The following is a 22,693-nucleotide window of genomic DNA, read 5'->3' on the forward strand; positions in this document are numbered from 1 at the left end:
TAAGAGCAGTCAGGACAGGTGCAATGAGAGACAGGTCACATGACCCCCCCCCACCCCCTCCGGCTCTTTTGCAAGCTCATTGCATGGGAGGCCATTCTGTGGAGGAGCCGACTAAAATCTGCTCATCAAGAAACTGAAGCACCTTTTACTTGGCCACGTGTGACCTGAGTCATTGGCACATGCAAAGATTCGCTCCACACTCTCATCATAAATATGCTTCACTCTCTGGGGGCTTTAAAAGCACTCGGGGTATAAAGCCTGTCTGCTTGTGTGAAAACATCAGATGCTGGTTCCCATCTCAGCAGAGGGCACTTTGACCGGAGAGGTCACAAGCCCTGCTGCTTTCAGAATAGCATTTAATCTGGGAAACCATTAACTCTACCATCAGGAGACATTTGTTTCCCACTCAAGTAACTTTTATTGAATTCTTAGAAAAAACACTGGCTTATTTGATGTTGATCTGAAGTTCTCTAGGTACAAGTAATTTGCTATTTTCTTCCTATCACTATCCCCAGAGGAGAATAAAATCTGCACAGATTACGAGGCCAGATAATGGAGTAAAGTGGCTTCCCACCCTCCTGATCCTTAAACTGCCCTCAAGCTCCAGACAGGGAAGCAACATAGAGCACTTACAGCTGCGAGCTGCTACCTGCCCAGAGCAATACAGTAATTATACTGTAAAGCAGATCATCGGGTCACAGGTCTGATACCAACAGCGTTTAAAATGCACAACTGAATCATAAATAAAGGTTTTGAAACACCTTCAGAGCATTGGCAAAATGCACATTTACAATTAGCAACAGATGGTTTATTAAAGTTGTCTTTGATTTGCACTGTAAAGGTTTAATGTGTTTAGTTTCAGATCCTGACTCAGTTTACCTTCGTATGCAGCATGTTAACTCTATTATAAAAGAGAATTCCTTTATTGTCATTGTACAGGTGGCAAATGCAGCGAAATCCAGTCTCCCGATAGATTACAATCCTGCATCCTCCTACAGTCATTCAAGAAGCGACTGAAGCTTTTGGCCAGGAGATGACGTCATCAGGTGGTGTCCAACTTTCCTTGGGCGTTTCGACCCTGAACGACGCCCTCCAGTTGTCAGGTCCGCAGTGATGGCCAGTCACTGCCCGTCCTCTCCTGGCCTCCAGCTTAATTCCTCCCTCCTACTCCATAGCCAACAAGAGGCTCTCTCTGCTGCCTCGCCCAACCTGCGAGCAGCCTTCTTCCTCTCCCTCCCTGCCATTCCCAGCACTGTAAGGGCCCTCGAAACTGACTGAGCAGGAAAGCCTCTGCAGCCGACCTCAACTGGGAATAGCCAGGTTTGCCATCCTTTGTCTTTGAAATGCTGGACCAGGTCCTGATATTTGGTGCTCTTCCGTTCTGAGGCCTCAATGCATCCATCCTCCCACGGGACCGTTAATTCAATCAGGATGATCTTCTTGGCCTCCTCGGACTATATGACCATGTCGCGCCTCAGGGAGGTTTGGACCACCTGGGGAAAAATGTCGTCAGGTCCACCCTCATCTCCTATGATAGCACTGTGTGCAGGAGGCCTTTCATGGTTTTCTTGGAGGATGGTGGTCTCTTCCCCACCCTGACGATTTGGATGGATGGTACAGGTCTCGTGAGAGTTTGACACTTTTTCCCTCTCTCCTGCTCCAAAATGTCGGCCAGTGTCCTAAGGACCTTGTCATGGCACCATCGACATCTTCCTTGGCTGAGTGCAGTCTTACATCCAGCCAGTGTGTGCGCCATTGTTCCTCTTTCTCCACATAACCTGCACAGAGGGTCCTCCCACAGTCCCCACCTGTGCAGGTTTGTTGGTGTTGGGAGGGTGTCATACACTGATCGGAGCAGGAACGAAATACGGAAGGGCTCCGGTCTCCAAAGTTCAGACCAGGTGATCTTACTTTTTGGCAGGTCCCACTTTGTCCAGGCCCCCTGTGATCCAAGCTTAACAGCTTGAGACATTCTTCCCTCCTCTTCTAAATGTCGAATCTCAGCTTGGGCCATGCCTTTCCTCTGCCTTTTGTCTGCCTTCCCCTACTGCTGGAAATGGATTATTCCAAGTCCCTGATGCCCGATGCATGGGTTCCCGATGATGTCCTTCAACTTCAGGGTCTTTTCTGCCTGAGCCACCACTGTGTCTGCTGCCCATTTGCATCCAGATCGTGTAGTGACACCTGCGGCTCGGGCCTTCTAATCGGTGGAGTCCCTGAAGGTCATCACAGCCCTGCACTTTGCCACCTTGAACTCTTCAACGACTGATGATATGGATTCCTGCCACCATTGTCATTGATACTTCATAAATTGTCAGAAGCCACAAAAGTCGCGGTGGCAAGCTATGCTGGAATAGCCAGGACCTGAACTTTCCTGGTAAGTATTTCGATCTTCCTCAGCCATTCGTCTGTCTGCTTTTCTATCATAGATAAGTTGTCTCTGTTGTTAAGGGATGGATTGTACCACTTGCTGAGGCATTTTATTGGGTTCTCCTCAATTGATGGTGTGGCCTACCCCTGGACTTGCAGTTGGAACTTGCTGGTCACTTTATCATTCCTTATCACCATGCTCCTAGACTTCTTCAGCTTGAATCTCATCCGAGTCCACATTGCCACGTCGTCTAGTGCCTTCAGGATCCACCTAGCTTGTCCATGGGTAGCTGTTGTGATAGTCAGGTCATCCATAAAGCCTCTTATTGGAGGTTGGCGAATGCCAGACTCCATCATTGGCCCTCTGGATTCCTTCCTTGCAGCTGTTATGAGCAGGGTCATCCCCATGATAAGCAAGATAGGGGAAATGGTGCAGCCCGTTATGATGGCCTTTTCCAGATCCTGCCACTGGGTTGTGAAATGGCCGGTCTGAAAGCGCAACTTGAATCCTTCAAAGTAGTTGGTGATCATATCCTTGATGTGGTGTGGAATATGGTAATGCTCCATTGCTGCATTAATGAGGCCATGGGGGATTGCTCCATAGGCATTGGCCAAATCAAGCCAGACAACTGTTAGGTTGCCTTTACTTTCTTTGGCCTCCCTAATTAGCTGGCTGAGAATGCCTGTGTGCCCCAAACACCCAGAAAAGCCAGGGATGCCACCTTTCTGGACTGATGTGTTGATGTACTTATTGTTCACCACGTACGTGGTCAGCCTCTTTGCCAGGACAGAGAAGAATATCTTGCACTCAACACTCAAGAGGGAGATGGTGCGGAACTGGCCAATAACGGAGGAGTCCACTACCCTTTTCAGCCTGCGTAGTTGCCCTCAGAGCTCAGTGGTAAGATCCCCATCTTAGTTTCCTATGAGACACACATACAGAGGGATATCATTCCCTTTGACTGGTCCTGTTTTTCAAACCTTTCCCACTCACCTTCTCACCTGGGTACAGGTGAGGTGCTGAACCCTGGGCTATACAGCGCCTTGGTCTTCTGTGTGTGTAGAGCTTTAAAGAAAAGCATGTCACCTCTGACTCCTCTAAGACTCCCCATAAGACTCTGGTCCTCCTGCGATTGTTTAGGTTACTGGTGTTGGTGCCGGGAAGGAGAAATATACAGGTTCTGATGCTAAAGAAGTTTTTACTGATTCACAGAAAAAAATCAGTCTGTAGATAAGAAAAAGTATAAACGTTTTTAGTGGGATCAATATGCTAAAGGATATTTCACACCAAACTTTATTATAACTGCCTTTTCTCACTTAGATTTCCATTAAACAATAACAACAGTTGGTCCATATAAATGTTCGGGCTTTCATGGTGTTTGCGCTTCATTGAAATGCCTGAGTTTCATAAAAAGACTCATCTGCATTTGCAGGGAATCCATTATAAGCTGTCAAATGTACACTGATAAGCACCTTACTTTGTTTTCCCTATTACTCTGGCCACACACAGGACAGGAAAACACAGCTAAAACCGAACAATGGTCGTCAGACAATGGGTTTGCGAAATTAGCATAATTTCTTCAGGTTTTTAATCAGCACCACTGATTAAGCACTTTCAGTTACATTTTTGCAGGGCGGCTACTCCTCTGTGACCCTCTGAATCCCTTTGTCCACTGTCTAACTGTCTCTGATTAACAATTGACATCTGAGGCTGATTCTTTTATACTCCCTCAAGGCCAACCAACTTCAAGGTGTCTGTCCCGGTTATCCAGTATCTGGTTTAAGACGCCATCAATTTAAGATAATAATAATATTCCAGTGGGGCTAGCCAGCAGTAAGATGTGGTCCCTTCTTTGACAAGTACCTCATGGGTAGTTCTGTTTGTTTGGGTCATTCCCAATGGTATGAGAGGAAGGTTCAGGGAAGGTGTAGAGCAGAAATGGACAATGTGGAACAGATGGCGTTTAAGGGAGATGACCGAGGATCGCAGGTTTGCTGTGGATGAACGGACAGGCTGGTAGACAGAGAAATTGAAGATGGCACCATCAGACTGTCTGGGGACGTACAGAGACTCGTTCCATTATTCACATGTTTCCTTGGTGTTTGTGGATTGACCTGGAGGTCACCTCCCCTGTGCTTCTCAGTCCTCCTCTGCGAAGATGCTCAGAAGTACAAACCACCCTCTGCAAACCACCCTCCCCCAGGTGTGAATCTGAACTTAAAGCATTTTTAAGCACGCATTTCCGCCTTTGTATTCTTGATACTGTGATACTTTAACCCCCCTGCCCCCCACTTCATAATGTTGACAGCCTGGCTTGATCGCGGCATTCCATTCTAGTGACTCAGAGCTCTTCAAAAGTGATGGCTTTTAGTAGAGCTGCAAGTCCACAGAGGGACAGTTTCACCCAGAGGTAGGCAGGCCGGGTCCCCCTGTAGCCACGCTTGGCCTATTAGGCTACGCTTCTGTGTGTAATTTCAAAGCCCTGACATTTCCTGGAGGAGCCGTGAATGGGCGAGGATTCCTCTGCAGTTTTCGTTTGTAGGAACTGTTGCTCTTGAAGGTCACGTTCTGATTTGCTCGTTGAGCTGAAACATCTTATCATCTCGGTGGCAGAAGGAAAGTAAAAGTGGCTTTGATGCAAGGCAAGCAGGTTCAAAAAGTTGCAGGAGTATACTGACTGGGTGCTTTTGTCAAGATTTCAAGCAGCCATTTTTAAATAGCTATTTTTTTACTCTAGAGTAAATTTTCTGATTTTGTATGATAAGAGGTTGTTCACGTTGCTGAGATTCATCCTGCTATGTGTGCATTCTGGGCCCACTACAGTATCATACAGTAGATAATCAGTCTATCCATATTTCAAAAGGGCAGGGGTGGTCCCCGATGATCTGGCGAAAATTGCCCACTGTGGCCCTATCAAATCTGGCCTCCTAATCCCCTATTTCCCTTATATCTAATTCATGAATTCTCTCCTGCCCCTTCACCACCTTAGCTACCGTGAGATAAGCATCGCATCATCCAGGTGGCTGCTATACAGTGCATGGTTGTGATTGAAGTGGCTCCCCATTGGTGCTTTGAGTGTCTTGAAAAGCACTATATAAATGTAACATTCATTCATCTTCCAACTGTGTATCTTGGTCTAGGTGCAGGAGGTCCTGGCATTGGGCCGGAAGCAGAGGTGGAAATGATAAATAAGAAGTTCTCGTCCAGGGTGACCCTGTGACACTGACTCAGAGAAGCAGTTAGAAGATGAATGATTGGATGGACAGATGTCAGGAAGCAAAGCCTTTTAAAGGAGTCCATCTCCCTGACTGTAGGCATTCAGACATCCAGAGTGCTGCCAGGCTACTGCCCCCCAAGGGGAAGCCTCCCTCACTATCAGAGATCCCTGAGACCATAATTAGGGAAGGACTGTAACAGTGACACACATAGTTACACACACACACACACACACACACGGAGGTCCCTCCTGCCCCTCTCGTCTCTTTGGGGCTCAGGCCAGTCAGGAGCAATTCAGAATGACAAGGAACAGGAGTTAAGAGTCTAATGGTGATGTCTGAAGTTAGGGACAGAGAAGGACACCTGGAGTCACCATGACATTGGTGTATATGGTGTTGCCTATACAATGAGTACATTATTCACAATGAGTCAGGCAACAGTTGTTCCCAGCGTCATAGCAGCTTACAGCCACTAGGGGGGTCATCAACATTAACCTGAGCTTGATCAATACTCAACTTTGTAGTACTGCCCCAAATTGTGTGAACGGAGACTGAATACACAGCCTTTGTGGTGGACAAGCCAGGCCTGCCATGAGGTTTTCTCTTTCTACAAATGACGGTTACATGTAGTGAGCCAGTTTGTTTGACCTCTATTAAAGGGAAGCTCAACCCAAATAAGGTATTGTGAGTTTTTTTTTTAATTATGTAATAGCTGAATAGACAACAGCTCTAATTACTCTATAGCCTAAAGCAGGGGTCACCAACTCCGGTCCTGGAGGGCTACTATCCAGTAGGTTTTCTATCCTACCTGGCTTCTGATGAGCCACACTAGTTCTCCGGTAAATACCAGGAGCAGGTGTGGCTCATCATAGAAAACCTACTGGATAGTAGCTCATCCAGGACCGGAGTTGGTGACCCCTGGCCTAAAGAGTCGCCGCAGCAATGCAGCCATAAAGGGCACAATTAAAAGAAGTGTAATTCTCACAGCTAACCATCAAATTTAATTTCATAGTTTCTACTTGTAGTTGACTGAATGGGTGTTTGATCTGTGCATGCACGAATAATCTTTTTGTAACTCAAATGTTGGATCAGCTTGTAAGATCACTGAATTAAAATTTCAAATGGCATTTAAATTTCAAATGGCATTAGATAAACTGAGGCAAAAAATATATTATTTAATTTATTATTTAGTAGTACTGTGTGTATTATTCAGTGTCGGAAAAGCTTGAATTTAATAGAGTTTAATGAATTAAAACATCTCATAAAAAACGGAGGATTTGAAGGCATTCTGTCACAGCGAGCGGGGCACGGACCCGGGAAGCAGGCGAAGGAGACGCAGGATCGGGGAAAGAGGACTTTAACTGGGAGACAGGCATACAAGGCGACACAGGACTTCAACAACGCTGAGATGTCAGTGACGGAACTGGAGATACATACTCTGACGTGGACTTAAATACACAGGACTTAATGAAACAAGAAACAGCTGATAACATCGGGGTTTCACATGAGGTTAATGAGGGGGGAGTGGCACACAGGAGGATCGTACGAGCCGGGAGTGACAAAATCACAGGGAAAATATTCTGGGTGAGATCCTCCAGGAGCCTCAGTGGGGACCTGACAGCTACTGACGTAAAGTCGACGCCTCTGGGACAGGAAGTGCTGAAAATGACAACAAAGTTGCACTTCCTGTTAAAAATGCATGCAGGCAGCTTGGGTCCTGCACTCACCATTTCCCCTGAGACTCAAAGCCCCGTCGCCTATGTGATTGTCAGTGTGTGTGTATGTGTGTGTGTGTGTGTGTTTGCATACCCACAGCCATTATCTACCATTCCCCACTCCCCATTGCTGCCAGGTCCTCTGTGGCGTGTTCCCAGCAGGGGGAGTGACAGCACTCCAGGTGACTGAATAATGAGGCAGGCAGCCGTGCATCTGAAGTGTGACTGCATTTATTATCACATATGACAAATATCTTAGTTGCCGTGTGCTGGAGAACGCTGCCACTTGCTCCCCATCTATTATTTATCCTTTTTGCAGTTACTGTTATTACTGTTATTCAGTGTCCCTAATAGGAAAGGCAATTTACATAGCATTACTCATTTATGCAGAATTTATGACTGAGCTTCCCAGCACTCTAGGGTCCAAACACAGTGTCTTCCATGGGACCAGCAATGCCAGGCTTTGGGTCCAGTTCCTTCAGCACCAAACGCAACAAAGATAACATCATATCGTGTCCCCAAATCTAGCCTCCATCAATCTGGCAAGTTAACAATCTCATGCCCATCCTCTTGCACCCTAAACAGCCCCCCCACCAGAATAACATAAAATTTATTAGATGGTTATTGAATCCCCTGGTTTACAATAAACAAGCTGGCTGTCTCATTTCCCCTGAGTAATCCTACAGCGACTTGGACTTCCCCAGCAATCAGCACAGGCTCCTCGCTAAATCTGAAGCTGAGAGATAAGTGGGGGCGAGTCTGTGGGCCATCAGGCAGCCTCATGCGGGGGTTTGGTATAGAAGGTGACCTCGGCATCTGCCTTTCACTGCTTTTATTACATCACTTTGTTATTGTACAAGAGTCATTAAAAGCACTAATTACAAAGCTAACATAATGTTATTTGGAAATGGAAAGTGGCATAATGGAATGTTATTAAACTAAGGTTTCAGCATTGAGTCAGCTTTAATACCGTTAATATACCCTGTTATAAGATAAAAAAAGTGGAACTTTGAAGTCAATCAAAGGCATGACTATGATTTTTTTTTACTGCAAAGTTAATCTCAAAGGCATCAGTTCCTCTTAAAATCAAGCTCAGCTGTTCATTTCCATACATAATTGACATGTCGGAGTCCAATATACGTAAATCCTCTGAATAAGAAGTAAGCAGCTTTGGCTATTACCTTAATTTCTACTGAAGTCTGTGGTGAATTATAGAAGCAGGAAACCCATCTTGACTCCAAGGTATTCATCGTCAACATTTTACTTCTTTAATCACTGGCCTATCTTACTGCAAATGATGAACATGAAAAGGCCACATCAAGACCTGTACTGACTGTCAGTGACGGGGTTTCGCCCAATGCCTGGGGTGTGTATATACAATTCCTAATGCAGGACCCTGATGTCGCTCTGTTATCTATGTTTTCATTTTTGTGACTCAGGCGATCATACCTGTGGGCAACGTGCAGCGAGATTTTGTATATAGGACGAGTCCCTGAGATGGTCATGCATGGGTTGCCCTGTATCTACATGCCGTGTAATTGTATGTGGTTGTGACGCTATACACAGGACAGGTGTTAGCATGACTGTCTTTGTGCTCCTGACCTTAATTACTGCTGTAGTCTGTGGTGAATTATAGAATCAAGGAACCAGTCAGAGGATTGTAAATGTGCTTTGGGCTCATGAATATTTATGAGTACAAGGAAAAGGTGCAGAGGTCAAAATTTTTGCGACCAAATACCGTTGACAGAGCTGTTGTCTCCTGGTAGGACCATCTCTCATGCCGGGAATCTGCAGAAGGTGACTGGGGGTGTTGAACTAACCGTACTTTCCACATTGGCTGGGGGTGTTTGAGCAGAGTGCAGGATGCCTGGTGGGCTCACAGTGTTTGCTGTCCCTCCCCCCTCAGGTGGGATCCCCTTCATCCTCACGGGAGAGCTCTTTGAGCAGTCGTATCGATCTGCTGCCTTCATGATTGCTGGAACCGTTAACTGGCTGTCCAACTTCTCTGTGGGCCTGCTGTTTCCCTTCATCCAGGTGTGTATGCTGTCCCCTTGGGCCTGATGCAACATCCAAGACAGCTGAGAATATTCGATGTTCCAGATACTGTAAAGAATTGCCACCTATAGGGGTGGAGTTTAATATCACACACTCTCTAAATTATACAGGTATTTCATATCACACTGTCACTCTTCCAACAGAAGAGGTCCCTCAATCAGCCAGATGTTTAACATAACACAGTCACTCAGCCAATGGAAAAGGTCCCTCAGTCAGCCAGAAGTGTAATATAACACGGTCAATCCGCCAATGGGAGAGGTCCCTCAATCAGCCAGATGTTTAATATAACACAGTCACTCCGCCAATGGGAGAGGTCCATCAATCAGCCAGATGTTTAATATAACACAGTCACTCCGCCAATGGAAGAGGTCCCTCAATCAGCCAGATGTTTAATATAACACAGTCACTCCGCCAATGGGAGAGGTCCCTCAATCAGCCAGATGTTCAATATAACACAGTCACTCCGCCAATGGGAGAGGTCCCTCAATCAGCCAGATGTTCAATATAACACAGTCACACCGCCAATGGGAGAGGCCCCTCAATCAGCCAGATGTTCAATATAACACAGTCACACCGCCAATGGGAGAGGTCCTTCAATCAGTCAGATATTTAATATAACACAGTCAGTGCCAATGGGAGAGGTCCCTCAATCAGCCAGATGTTCAATATAACACAGTCACACCGCCAATGGGAGAGGTCCTTCAATCAGTCAGATATTTAATATAACACAGTCAGTGCCAATGGGAGAGGTCCCTCAATCAGCCAGATGTTTAATATAAGATAGTCAGTGCCAATGGGAGAGGTCCCTCAATCAGCCAGATGTTTAATATAACACAGTCACTCCGCCAATGGGAGAGGTCCCTCAATCAGCCAGATGTTTAATATAACACAGTCACTCCGCCAATGGGAGAGGTCCCTCAATCAGCCAGATGTTTAATATAACACAGTAACAGTCTTCTGTTATACCTGGTGTGTCTTGCACAGAAACTGGGGCCCCTCTGATGTGCAGTGTGCATTGGTGGGATTTATCTCTCCACGGGTGCTTCATGTTCACCCCAGTCAGCGCATCGTCTGAGGCTCCGGGAAACAGGCACATAATTAATGCATCATGTCGTGTTCCCGAGCAGCATTACTGTCATTCTAACATTGCTATGGCTGGTGAGAGTCGTCCTTATGTCACTATGGTCGGTGACGGTTGCCTTAATGTTGCCATGGTTTCTCTTACACAACCGAGAGAACTCAATGCACTAAAGCAGGCATGAGCCACAAAGAGTCAGTGTAGGAAATGTCACTGTCACAGTTACATGAATTTAATGTCATTTTACACTTATTGGTAATGTTGATGTTATTAATTGACAATGACATTATAAGCCGAATGGTGTGTGAGTGTGCCCTGTGAGTGTGCCCTGTGAGTGTGCCCTGTGATGGGTTGGTGCCCCATCCTGGGTTGTTCCCTGCCTTGTGCCTGTAGCCTCTGGGATAGGCTCTGGACCCTCCCTCAGCCCTGACTAGGACAAGCAGTTTCAGAAAATGGATGGATGGATGGATGGATGGATGGACGGACGTACATTATAAGCCTTTTGGGGTGGCGAGTTCTCAGGCAAATGCTCTGGAGGTGCTGGCACTCCCACATAAAGCAGGAGGCAACATGACATGTACCTTCCGGAGGAAGCTGAACTCACAGATATGAATCAAAAGATAGTTTCACAGTGGGTGGACAGAAACAGCGTCCGCTGTTGAGTATAACATTAAAGTCTGTGGTGTATTCTGATGCGTCGGGGGACAGTGGCAGCATTTCCAGGTACCGTCTGAGGCTCGCTCTTTTATCTGCTCACAGCTGTTCTGCATGCTTTGCTCACAGAGATCCTGAGTTCGACTGGAGAAGGATTCCCCTCAGGACAAAGATTTATCTCCTGACCCTGTGCAACCAAGCCATTTGCAGCTGTCAGATGAGCTATGAGTGTCCAAAAAATCAGGCATCATTCAGGCTAATTCAGATTACTTCTCTCTTTCACTACAACAATTGTTCATCATATAAGCTGACTGTACAGAGCTGTTTTGCTTGGTTGCAGAAGCTCTAGATCTTGTTGGAGTGAGAGTGCGTGAGTTTGAGGATGAACACATGTGTGTGGTTATGAACGCCTTTCAGGTGCCCTCTACATTTGTACTGCTTGCAAATAACGATACCATGGATTCCCTGTCTGAAAGGTAGGGGGATTGAAACAACAGTGATGGCCTGTTGTGTAACAGGAGATGCAGCCCTGCAGGGATACTCATAAAAGCACACAGGAATACTGTAAGAACATACCAGCATGTAGGATCAGGCAGCTTCAGATAACACATGTTAGGCCTGATCTTCTACTGACAACAGCATGCATGCCTCTGTGATGTAACAGAGAAGTATTTCTAGGAAGCACGTTTCTGAAAACCTCCAAAATCAATGAACCATGCACTTGCAGGTAGCCCAACTGAAAGACCAATGACCTGACTTACACCCAAAAACTGGACACTAGTATTATTTACAGTATGTGAGTTCCATTCCATGACCGTGACTATATAAAGCTTTGTTGCAATGTGTTGGATGTAGTATTGAAACATAACATGATTGCTAAATGAACCTTTATCATCGCCACCCCCCGAAATGTTATCGTAAATTTGGATCATGACGTACTGCCCAAGGAATGATATCTGTCCCAATGCTAAACCATTCAAAAGTCCCCACTGTAAGTGTTGAGGTTTTTCTGCTCGATGAGTGTCACTGTTTGACAGGAATGATTTACCCGGTTGTTCCACCTCTGGGCTCCTCTGTGCTTCGAGTCCGCCGGTGTTGCCATCGCAGCCGATGAGCAGCTCACTGTAAATATATTTCAATCACACTGCAGAAACATTGAAATGTGTGTAACCCATGAAAAAAAGAGTATGACAAAAACAGTATGTCTAGGAATTCTTTTCCTCACCCTAAAAACTGTCTCTCTCCATGCCCTTGGTCCTGCCCCAGAACCTTGCAGGCTCTAGCTGATCCCATCTCCCGTGAAGTCCTTAGTGTACTTGGTCACTCATGATTTTTGATTTAGCTGCCTGCGGGACCATCTCAGACAGCACACAGTGACATTGCGGCCATCTGACAGCAGATGGCGATGTATTTAAAGAGCTGATCAGACAGCAAAAGTTTTTTTAAAAAGTGACATAATTTGCTAACCAAATAAAGAAGCCTGGCTGCATTGCTGTTTCTGCAGAGCCTGTCAGCTGGCTCGCTGCTCTCAGAGCTGAAATTTCCTCTCTATGCCTTCTCTGTCCCATAGACAGCAACACCGGTATTTTCTCTGGGAGACAGATTAGCTTAGCTCAGTCCAAGGAAAGCATACAGAGCTCAGGACTAGTCATACATACTGGAAGATGATAGAGGTGAAATTGCTTTTTTATGATTACCTGACCTGCATAGATTTACCCAACGGCACCCCCTATATGTGCAGGAAAACCTCACAGTTTTGTTAATGCTGGGCTAAATTTTTTCTGGAATCTCTTGGGTATCACATGTGTTGCAGTTTCCACCATAAACTTGTATTAATACAAACCCTGGGGCAGCTTTGAAAAGCACAGGGCGTTTAAAAAAGGCCCCCAGCTCTCACAGTGCACCCCCACACCTCCCTCCACATGGAGTGGGGGGGGGGGGGGGGGCAGCCTTACAATTAAATAACCATTCGCACCCAATCTCCCAATAAAACATAAGCAACGCAACTTTTCCTGACAGCGGGAGGTTGACTCAGAGCGAGATTAGTAACAGAGAGAAATGGCTACAGTTAAGCGCTTTTCTGGAGCTTTCTGCTGGAAAATACGAGCCATTCACGCTTCTTTGGGGCCTTAACTGAGGAAGGGGGGTACAAATGAAATCAGCCGCCCCCCCGGAATTACTCGAGGTCACCTGGTATGGCTGACGCGTCAGATGGAGATCCATCCTGATAAGTCATCTACAGTATCTGCATTCACATGACCTTCTTTCTTCCTTTTGTCTTCCTCGTTCCTGCATTATTTGTACCTACATACCCTCTGAAGGTGTCCCCGTGAGGCTGTGCACAGCAGGATAACGGCAGCGGTGACGTGGATGTCACTCCTCTCATAATGTCACACGCTCCTCTATGTGTCCCTCCCGCTGGGAGTCATTCATCCAGATTTCAGTATATTTATGTCTGTCTGTGTGAAACATCTCATCTTCTTTCATCTCATATTCTCTTTCTAAAAATAATCTCTGTCTCTCTTTTTCTGTCTCTCTCCCCACGTTGCTCCGCAGCCCCCCCCCCCCCTCAGCAGGCCTCAGCTAGTGTGTCGGCTGCATGACAGTGGTTAGGCCCAGGGCTCGTCAGCCTTCCATGAGATGCCGTGTGTGTGCGTGCACACGTCTGTTCTGGCCCCGGTTTCTCTCGCTCATGGGCTCATGACTGCTGCCTGCTGAGCGGTCCCCATAGTCACCCCCCTGTTATGGTACAGACGCGGCCCCCAGTCCCTGGTCGCTGTTTAACCCCTTGACAGAAAGCATGGCTCCTCTTATCCCCATCTGCCTGGTTCGGGGGGGATTCCGATAAAGATGCTCTCTCTGTGCTAACTGTCTTTTTGCCCGTTGTGAGTATCTGTAAATGTGATGGGATGCAATGGCAGGATCGGCTTTTCTTCCCCAAAACCTTCTATTCCTATGGCCAGGCGCATAGGAACTGGCAGGACCTACACCCCCCAATATTTAATTTGCTGTTATCCACAACCCCACCAAAAATAGAATTAACCTTTGCATTTGAATTATTAAATTGTGTCCAACATCAAACGCTCTCCTATACCCATGACTGAGGACTGAGGCATTTCCTTTCCCCCCCCTTAACAGGAAAATGCACAGTAGGAATCTTTTCACCCTAGTCTATCTCTGCCTCCCCATACAACATCGAAGACAACCCAGTGCTAAATGTAAGACAGGTTACTGTGTCAAGGTCATTGCTGTCTCATGACTGCTTCACTATCAGCCATGACCGAATGCATTCATGTGTATAATTGCTTCCGGTACAGAGATTCTTCTCATCAAATACAGAACAAATAGTCTTTCTCTTTGCCTGGGCAGATCTAGACGTATGTAGGAAATGATGATGAGATTCAGGATGAGAGTCAGATGCCGACTGGGCAGAGAAATCAGTTGGCCACACAGGGTAGGTATGATTTGTGTTTCCGGGAAAGATGTGCCAGGATTCCCTGGTAGATAAAGGCATAAGGCTTTAAAAGCACCTGCCAGATGAATAAGCAGAAATACCAGCTACGAAAATGCTATTATCCCCTATTGGCCCACAAGTTGTTGGGGGTTGCGGTACAGCCTCTTTGTACACTTGGGTTCACGTTATAACGAATGGCTTCACTGACGTTGGCTGGGTCAGTCTGACCCACTTTATCCTTTGTGTCCAAGGCAGGTGTTGGGTCCCTTAAGGCTGTAATGCACCCATATGACGGGCAGCTGCGACTGGAACAAGGCAGAGGAGGCCTTTGATTTTTCCTGCCATTCCAAATTTCCTGAGATTCTCTGTTCAATATGTAATGATTCCATGGTAGGGAGTGGAAATCATTTATCACTGTGGGGGGAGGGGGGGGGGGACCCCAGAGCTGAGTGCTGTATCCACAAGGATATCGATGCCTCTAATGCAACGTCTGGCTCTGGGTCATGTTATGTGTGAAGCCATCCAGGTCAGGACCAGTTAGAGTTGACTATGGGTTCTAATGTCATGCAGACCAGGGTGACCTGTACAAATGAGTCTGTCTTTCACACAGAGTTATAGTTACCAGACTTGTCAGATATCCAGTTTCAGTTCCATAAACCCACCATGGCTTCTGTTTTTGGATACTTTAGTTTTAATTAGTCTATTGCCCTTCAGACACTCAGCCATACTGTCAGTTTGGTATTGATGCGTCAGTGAGGATTTCCTCTGTAGGGATCTCAACTTTGCTTAAATCCCCCACCCGCTTTGATGAAGAAGAGTCAGACGTGCCCCCCACCCCTCCAACCCCGAACAGGAAGGGAGTCTTTTCCATTTTCCCAACTGCGAAGCCCCAGTTTTAATTAAGCCCTCCTATGCAGAGGTAGACAAATTGGGTATGTTAAGAAAAGCCACTTATCTGTAATTCGTTTGGAGCGTGTGTCTGACTCCTAATTGGCATGGCCAAAAATAGAGCAGACGGTGGAGATTACCGCCTCAGTCACGTCCCCGAGAGCCCCAAGAAGGCCCAGCCCCCCCACACCTTCTGTCCCTTCTAAGTTAGGCCTGTCTTTTTTGAGGCTATGAGTCTTTCTTTTGACTTCCTACTCTTATGCCAGACGTGCACCTTCACTCTAATTAAATTCCCGTTCATTTACATTCCCTGCCCATTTGGAGTTAAATCACACAACCTTACGGTGAGTTTTCTAATAAAAACGCCTCCCCTCCTTGATCTCAGACTCTTCTGTCGATATCCTGCTCATCCGGTCCTTCGCCTTCATGGAACTGATCATGCCTGAACAAATCCCCAGGAGGTGGGGGGGCTGAAAGCGATGCCGATCGCGACCTCTGACCCTGTGCAGAGAGCCATTGGGACACAGAGGATGAAGGAACAGTGGCTGATTTAAAAAACAAAAAGAATTTTAAAATTAGGGGGAAAAGCGACGCGTCTCATTGGACACGGAGATGAAGCGGATCGCCTGCGGCCCGCCTCCCAGGGCGCCGCTGTGCCGACCCGTAATATCAAACTCAGCACCTGGCTGGATGACATTCCCAGCATGTATAATAAAATAAAACCTCAGTTGCCTTTAACAGGAGAAGAGGAAAACAAAGACTGTCATGCTGTGAGAAAAACAGTAATTCTGTTACTCTGTTAGTGCAGTGTCTGGGCGGAAGCTAATTGGTATTATTTTGACATATGTCCCCAGGTGACATACACATAGGACACAAGTATCTATTTAAAGAGTGGATCAGTGGTAAAGAGTAATACTTTATTTGTGGTTTGCGGTATAACTCTGTACACGGTTTGCGAAGTGGAAAAGGATGCTGGGAGTATCAGCAGTGACTGGTTGCAGGGTTGTGGTTGTCTGAGGCCCTGGTCTCTGATCTCCGTCCTGCCACTCTGCTCTATGCGGCGCAACTGGATCTGCAGTCACGAGCTGTCTCTGAAAAAGGCGTGACAGATTCTGTGAGCTCTCCATACTATGTGTAAGGCAGCGATCCATTGAGGGGTGGTGGAGTACCTGGCCCTGTGCCATCATCACACAGAGCCGGGGCTCAAGCCCAGCCAAATGACTTCTAGACATCGTATTTCTAGAGGTGAGCATCTGAATCTCATAAATGTTTAATGATCTGTGGTCATTGTTGACGCACCACAGCACACAAGAACAAAATGTGTCCTCTGCATTTAACACATATGTGACATTGCAGGGGGCAGTTAATTCATTGCCCAGGGAGCAATACCTTGCTGGTAAGGGATTCAATCCAGCAATCTTTCAATTATAAGTGCATTTCCCTAACCATTAAGCCACCACTGCCCACAGGCTAATAAACCTGTTTTTTGAATTGGTGAATCCAGTGTAATTAATGTTTTGATTCTCAGATCTCATGCTGGAAGCCCTGCAGCGGTTTGAGTTACTAATGTCTGGGGTGGATGAGGCTATGGCTTTGTGACACCTGGGCTACATATGCAGTTACTGAGCAATGGGGATGTCAAGTGACCTGTGACCTGTTTGGGTCAGCAGACCCAGCTGGGATTCATCCTCGGGAACAAATATTCCTGTTGGGAGTCCGTCCTAGAGGAAGCTGATGGAGATGGTGTCTGAGGCTCACAGCACCAAAGTTCCGTCTAGTTACTCCTGAGAAGTGGTTCTCAAACTGTGGGCCGTAGCCTTCCACCACGGTTGGCAGATAATTAGCAGGGGACTCAATGATGATGTTCATAATACAATAACTGCAGTGTTTAATCTCAACTCTGCCGCCCCGGATTTCACTGTTAGCAACCTGTCACCAAACCTTACCACCGGAAATACTGGAAAAGGACCTGGTCTCCATATCCAGCTGTGATTAATGGCAAAGAGAGGAAAAATAAGGTAAAAATATCAGTGACTCAGAGGCTGGCAAATGGGGTGAAAGGAAGAGCAGCTTGCGAGGAGAGGAGGCTAGAAAGCTGGGAGGAGTGGAGGCAGGGAAGACTGGTAGCTGGGTGGCAGGGAGGCTGGGCCTTTGTGCTGGAGGCTCAGGTGGTTATCCCCGTCCCATGTAATGAGACGTGCGCTACTCTTCACTGCCCTGCCATTAGTGTTTGTAAAGCTGCCAGCTGGTGGAGACATCCAGCTCATCTTGTGCTGCTCTACGGGGACTGCTGAGGTCAGCAGGCAGGGGGCGTAAGGCCAGTGGCAGAGCCAGTAGGGAGATAGAGTGACACTAGCCTCCTGATTTTCATTGGCTCTGAGCGATGTGAATCATAGAACACAGTTTTTCCAAGTGCACACATGTCTGCAGAATCACATAAATATAAACCAATCACTGCCATAATTACTGAGTAATTTAAGAAATCATGGTGTTTTTTATTTTGTGCACTTAGTAGCTCAATTTGTTTTGAAGAAATTTCATTTCAGCAGGATACTTAAGTAGTATATTGTAACACAGCAACCACTAACCACCAATGGCAGCTGATTAACATCAACATGGCTATGTCAGAAGGTTCAGCCTCCACCTGTCATGTGACCGTGACGGCCTGCACCGGGGCCTTCATAATGTCAACCAGAATTTTTCTTAAAAATCAGTAAACTGGTGGACATAATCCATTTTTATCTACCTTAAATGGATTCATTTAATGTTGTTCCTTGGACTCCTAGATGTTCCCAGATAGTTTATCCTTACCTCTCAACCATCACCCTGCCCACAATGCTACTGAGGAAGCAGTTATGGAGAAGCGACGATCTCCTGTATCTGTGTGTCTGTCTGATAGGCCAGTGAATGGCAGGTCTTTCTCTTAAAGAGTTTGCCCAGAATGTTGCCTAAATCCCTGCAGCCATCCTGCCAGCTTAATATCATCCTTAACATTACCCAGACTGTCAAGAGTCTGCTTTGTCCCTGTTTCTTCCTGCCCTTGTGAGATAATGAATTACTTATGTAAAGTGCTTCTGGTGGCACTCCAATGGAAAAAAGTGCTGAGCTGCATAAGAGAGGCTGATGGTCATCTGTCCAGACGCCTGTTCTACATTTAATGAAGACTGAGAGGTGAATCTGCCCTGAAAAAAATGAGTTGTAGTGTTAAAAAGAAAAATGCCCCGGAGACGGAACAGCAGGGCGGCGATGGCGTGAACTGGGAAATGTCACCACTGACCATGAAACCTGGCTGGGGACTGGCATGAGAAATGCAGCCACAGCTAGAGTGTCTCAGGGGTGCAGAATTAAATCTGGGTCTGTCCTTGAACACCGTCGGAATGGACCCGATTCTGTGCAGCCACCCCCAGCCAGCTACATCAGCCCCCACTTCCTGTCTTGACACAGCTGGATGACTCTAGTTCTCAGCCAGATGGTTCAACACCCCTTTAACTGTCCCCTTAAGGGCCATAATAGATTGAAGATGGATGTCATGTAAGGTGTGTCGTTCTCCATTTCCCTGCTAATTGAATGACTGATGAACATTTCAAAGATCCAGAATGGATACCACCTGGTTTTGCCAGTGCTTGTTGGAGGGCAGAGCGGTTGCTCATTTGATATCAGCCCCACATCCAAGCTGACTCGAGGAGGCTGGCTTAAAGCATTATGCCAAAAATTTGCATAAAAATGTCTGATTTTAATAAGCATGACAGGCTTCAGGTCAGGTATGAATTGTTCTTCTTTCCTCAGTTACCTCTGTGGAATAGCAAGTAACCAAAATGTTTACACTCGCTCTGACTCGAGATGGAATTTGCTGGAAAATTACAGCCTAATATAGGCAGTCAAAGGCTGAAGTAACTTTTCATGGCAGATGGCAGATCATTGGTGGAAAGGCACACTAAATTAAATGTGCCTGGACCTTGATCCACTTTGTTCCTCCTGGTGTCATGGTAACAGTCCCACCCCAGATCACTGCCAGACTGTACCCATCACTGGCCCACGCCCCTCCCCATAGCATGACCCCCATGAGGTCAGCCATTGTGGGTCAGCCCAACATGATTCACGTCGCATGTTGGAACGACCCATCACTCTCTCAACTGGCAGCCAGCCGCTGATAGGCTGCTGTTAAATGCATTCATTTCAATTAAATCTGCGAATCCACCGGCTCAAGATTGGTCATACTGACCCCCATGCCTGTAATCTACCATGAAGATGCTGGATTGACAATGAGAGGACCCACCTTTTTATATAGACAGGAATGTTTAATGAGTTGACCTTCCGATAGTAATGCACATGGAGGATGTGATTCCTGCTCCCTTTTCTTGCACTGAGGCAGGCTGAGCCTCTGGCATTGTTGAATTTTCAGGCCTGTGATGGGGAGACGTGGGACCTTAAACCTCATCATTTCAACCCCCAGGTTCAGGTTTTTTGGCCACATTGTGAGGGGAGTGTGTCAGACAGGTACCAGAGTCACGCGTCTCCATTCACCTAATTTTTAATGTTGCCTACAGCTTGGGTACAACTTGCAGACTCTTAAAGGTACAGCCCCAGTGACAAGCAAAGGTACAAAAAGGGAACTCTGTTCTGACAGTGTGTGGGATGATTTGATGGATGTAAAATCTCAGTGTCCAGATAGATGTTCACAGACATAGTCATTCCAGGGCTACAGGAATACTGGGACACATAGCACAAACATATGATATTTGGGGTGGGGACGTGATGCGGGAAGGGCAACGTAAAAAATCTGTATCTGATGAAGGGGGACAACCTCAGCAAATGAGAGGAATGTGAAATCTGAGTAGATTCCTGTGAATACATCCTCTGGCTCTTATAAATAAACTTCAGATTCTCAAGCACTTATATTTGGATTTTTATATGGAAATTAGTCATGATTTTAATTGAAAACTAAGACAGAAAAAGTTCATAATGAAAGCTTGATTATTTTAATGAAAAACGTAATCCAAATGTCACCAGAGGGAACTGCTCTTGCTTGGTAAGTTCTTGGTATGGCTGCTGCAGCTCAACATTTTTCATTTTGTAATTTCCATCCATCTTCTGTATCCGGTTCTCCTGTGCAGAGTCGTAGCAGTTCGGGGCCTATTATGGATGCAACACAGAGAATAACTCTGGATGGGGCGCCAACCCATCGTAGCGCACATTCACACACCATTCACACACCATTCACACAGACACAGTAATTTCATATTTTTTAAATGTAGTGCCTAGCCATAAACCATAATGTAATACTTGTTCATTTTAACCCTAAAATTCATGAGGCCAGTCCTTAAATATCGTAATTGTTAACTGATTCATATCTTCATAAATATAATTATATTTAGCCCATAACCATTCTGCCCTCTGCTGCCCTAATGTCGCCACTACAGGAAGCCCTACAGACTTACTGCTTCCTCGTGTTCACCGTGTTCTGCCTTCTGGGAGCTGGCTACCTCTACTTCATACTGCCTGAGACCAAAAACAAGACCTTCCTGGAGATCAGCCAGAGCTTCTCCAAGATCAACCGGGTGGACTGCAGCTCCCCGGAGACAGAGATTGCGCTGTCCGTCAAACCGGGCGCCAAGGATACGATGGGTATTAGGAAAAGCGAGGCTGTCGAGATGGAGAGCTCCTTTTAACGGAAGGATCAATCTGAGCCTTATTACATGCCAACAGTATGTACCTTAACTGTCGTTTTAATTGTTTTTCTGTGGTTTTAGGTCATACTTGTAAAACCAGTTGTAGGTCTGATTTCTGAATAAAAATGCAATTAGCATTAGTGTACTCTTTATTATTTAAGGTGAAGCTTGGTCTACTAGACACATAAAGATGGATGCAAAGCCTTAGTCAGTTTAACCTCATCACCTCTGAGTGCTAGGATGTGCTTCAGGAGAAGAGGGCAACAGTCCTCTCCCAGTATTGGTAATGGATAGATGGATGTTGGAAATTGGAACAGAAACAAGGAAAGAACATTTATGCTCCCCCTAACACCCAAGACCTGCGTAGTTATGAGCCGGTTGGCACACGGTGCCACTTAAAGTAAACCAAATTATTTTCAGGTCTTGTGCTCTTCTGCAAGGTGTCACAATGACACATGAAAACCCAAGCAGGCTGAAAATCCATGTCACTGACTAAGCATTAATATTTCATCTATCCATCATCCAGTCACTATCCTATGCAGGGTCACTGGGGATTTCAGGGATAAGCTGAAGCGCATCTCACAGGGCACCATAGCGGTACACCGTGCGTGGGATGCCAGTTCATTGTAGGGCACCATAGGGGTACTCCTGCATGGGATGCCAATCCATCACAGGGCACACACACACACACACACACACATACTGGACAGTGGTTGTTAATGTCAGTAATGTGACCCTTAGAGGTCACATGCTCTGCAGGGTCCCCTAGCTACAGATGTCTCCAAGGACATGTCACTGACCCCCCCATGCTACTGACACAATAAATGGTCCAAATTGTCATAGAAACAGGGAGTACAGGGTGACACTGATGAGGCAGAATATCACAACAAGGCAGCGGATGGATTAATCATCAATTAAGAGCTGACGTCCATAGAAATAGTGACGTACACCTCAGTCCTCAGCTACCTCCTGTGCCTTATGGCCCTGTTGGAAAACCAGTGCATGAAGGCCTCCTACCTCCTGGCCTTCACTGGTGCTGTTGAAGGACCTGAGCACTGATGTGCACCTGAACATTTCTGCCCCCCCCCATCTCCAGAGTAACTTCCTGAGGGTGCAGCATGACTGTACCTGGCGTTTGGGAAGCCAGTGTTGACAGATGCTCCCTGAGGACCCAGATCTGGTAGATCCATAAAAGGCACTTTGATCTTTTATCTTTTATTCCTTTTTACCGTTTCCTTCCAGGCATCTTGCTAAGGGATTCCGCTTATTGCCGTGGTGGATTCTGAAGATCATGTTACAGACTCTGCACCTAGATGAGCAAATCAGTGCAGCCAGAATTATAGGAGTGGGGGGGGGGGGGGGGCTGGGACTGGAATGAGGCACCTTCTTGTAAGAAGACCATACTCCCATAACCAGGGACACCGGGGGGGCAAGCATCAGCCCCTTTTACCCAAGCGATTGAAAGTGCCCCCTTTTGAGGTTCTACAATCACTGCAATCAACAATCACTGACTTGCCAAACTGTAACCCAGGCAAATTTTGCGTTGGTTGGCCAAGGGGACCAGCCCCGGACAGCACATTTCCTGAGGGTGACC

General features: G+C 46.5%; 1 protein-coding gene and 1 long non-coding RNA gene across 14 annotated transcripts in view; one reads left to right on the forward strand and one right to left on the reverse strand.

The window, feature by feature from the left end:
- The window catches only part of slc2a9l2 (solute carrier family 2 member 9, like 2), a 130,542-nt gene that overhangs the window by 95,981 nt on the left and 11,868 nt on the right, over positions 1 to 22,693 (forward strand). For 9 of the 12 annotated variants that reach the window (XM_072718536.1, XM_072718539.1, XM_072718534.1 and 6 more), the window contains 2 exons: positions 9,208 to 9,335; positions 20,851 to 21,239. The exons of 1 other annotated variant lie outside the window; for it this stretch is intronic. In XM_072718536.1, the coding sequence (XP_072574637.1) occupies positions 9,208 to 9,335; positions 20,851 to 21,099 (377 nt within the window). In that variant the 3' untranslated portion in view covers positions 21,100 to 21,239. Of the gene's footprint in view, positions 1 to 9,207; positions 9,336 to 14,457; positions 14,543 to 14,793; positions 14,816 to 20,850; positions 21,240 to 22,693 lie in introns of those variants that run through there. 2 more of the 12 variants (XR_011994009.1, XM_072718532.1) reach the window with 2 other exon arrangements.
- On the reverse strand, positions 7,517 to 13,471 carry LOC140593603 (uncharacterized). Of its 2 annotated transcripts, XR_011994011.1 has the most exons (3): positions 13,279 to 13,471; positions 10,323 to 12,210; positions 7,517 to 9,421 (listed from the first exon to the last, which is right to left on the reverse strand). It is a non-coding gene; the product is annotated as an uncharacterized lncRNA (long non-coding RNA). The 2 variants fall into 2 exon arrangements; XR_011994010.1 differs by having other exon boundaries at positions 10,323 to 13,471.

This window comes from Paramormyrops kingsleyae, chromosome 12 (assembly GCF_048594095.1).
Source record: "Paramormyrops kingsleyae isolate MSU_618 chromosome 12, PKINGS_0.4, whole genome shotgun sequence".
NCBI lineage: Eukaryota > Metazoa > Chordata > Actinopteri > Osteoglossiformes > Mormyridae > Paramormyrops > Paramormyrops kingsleyae.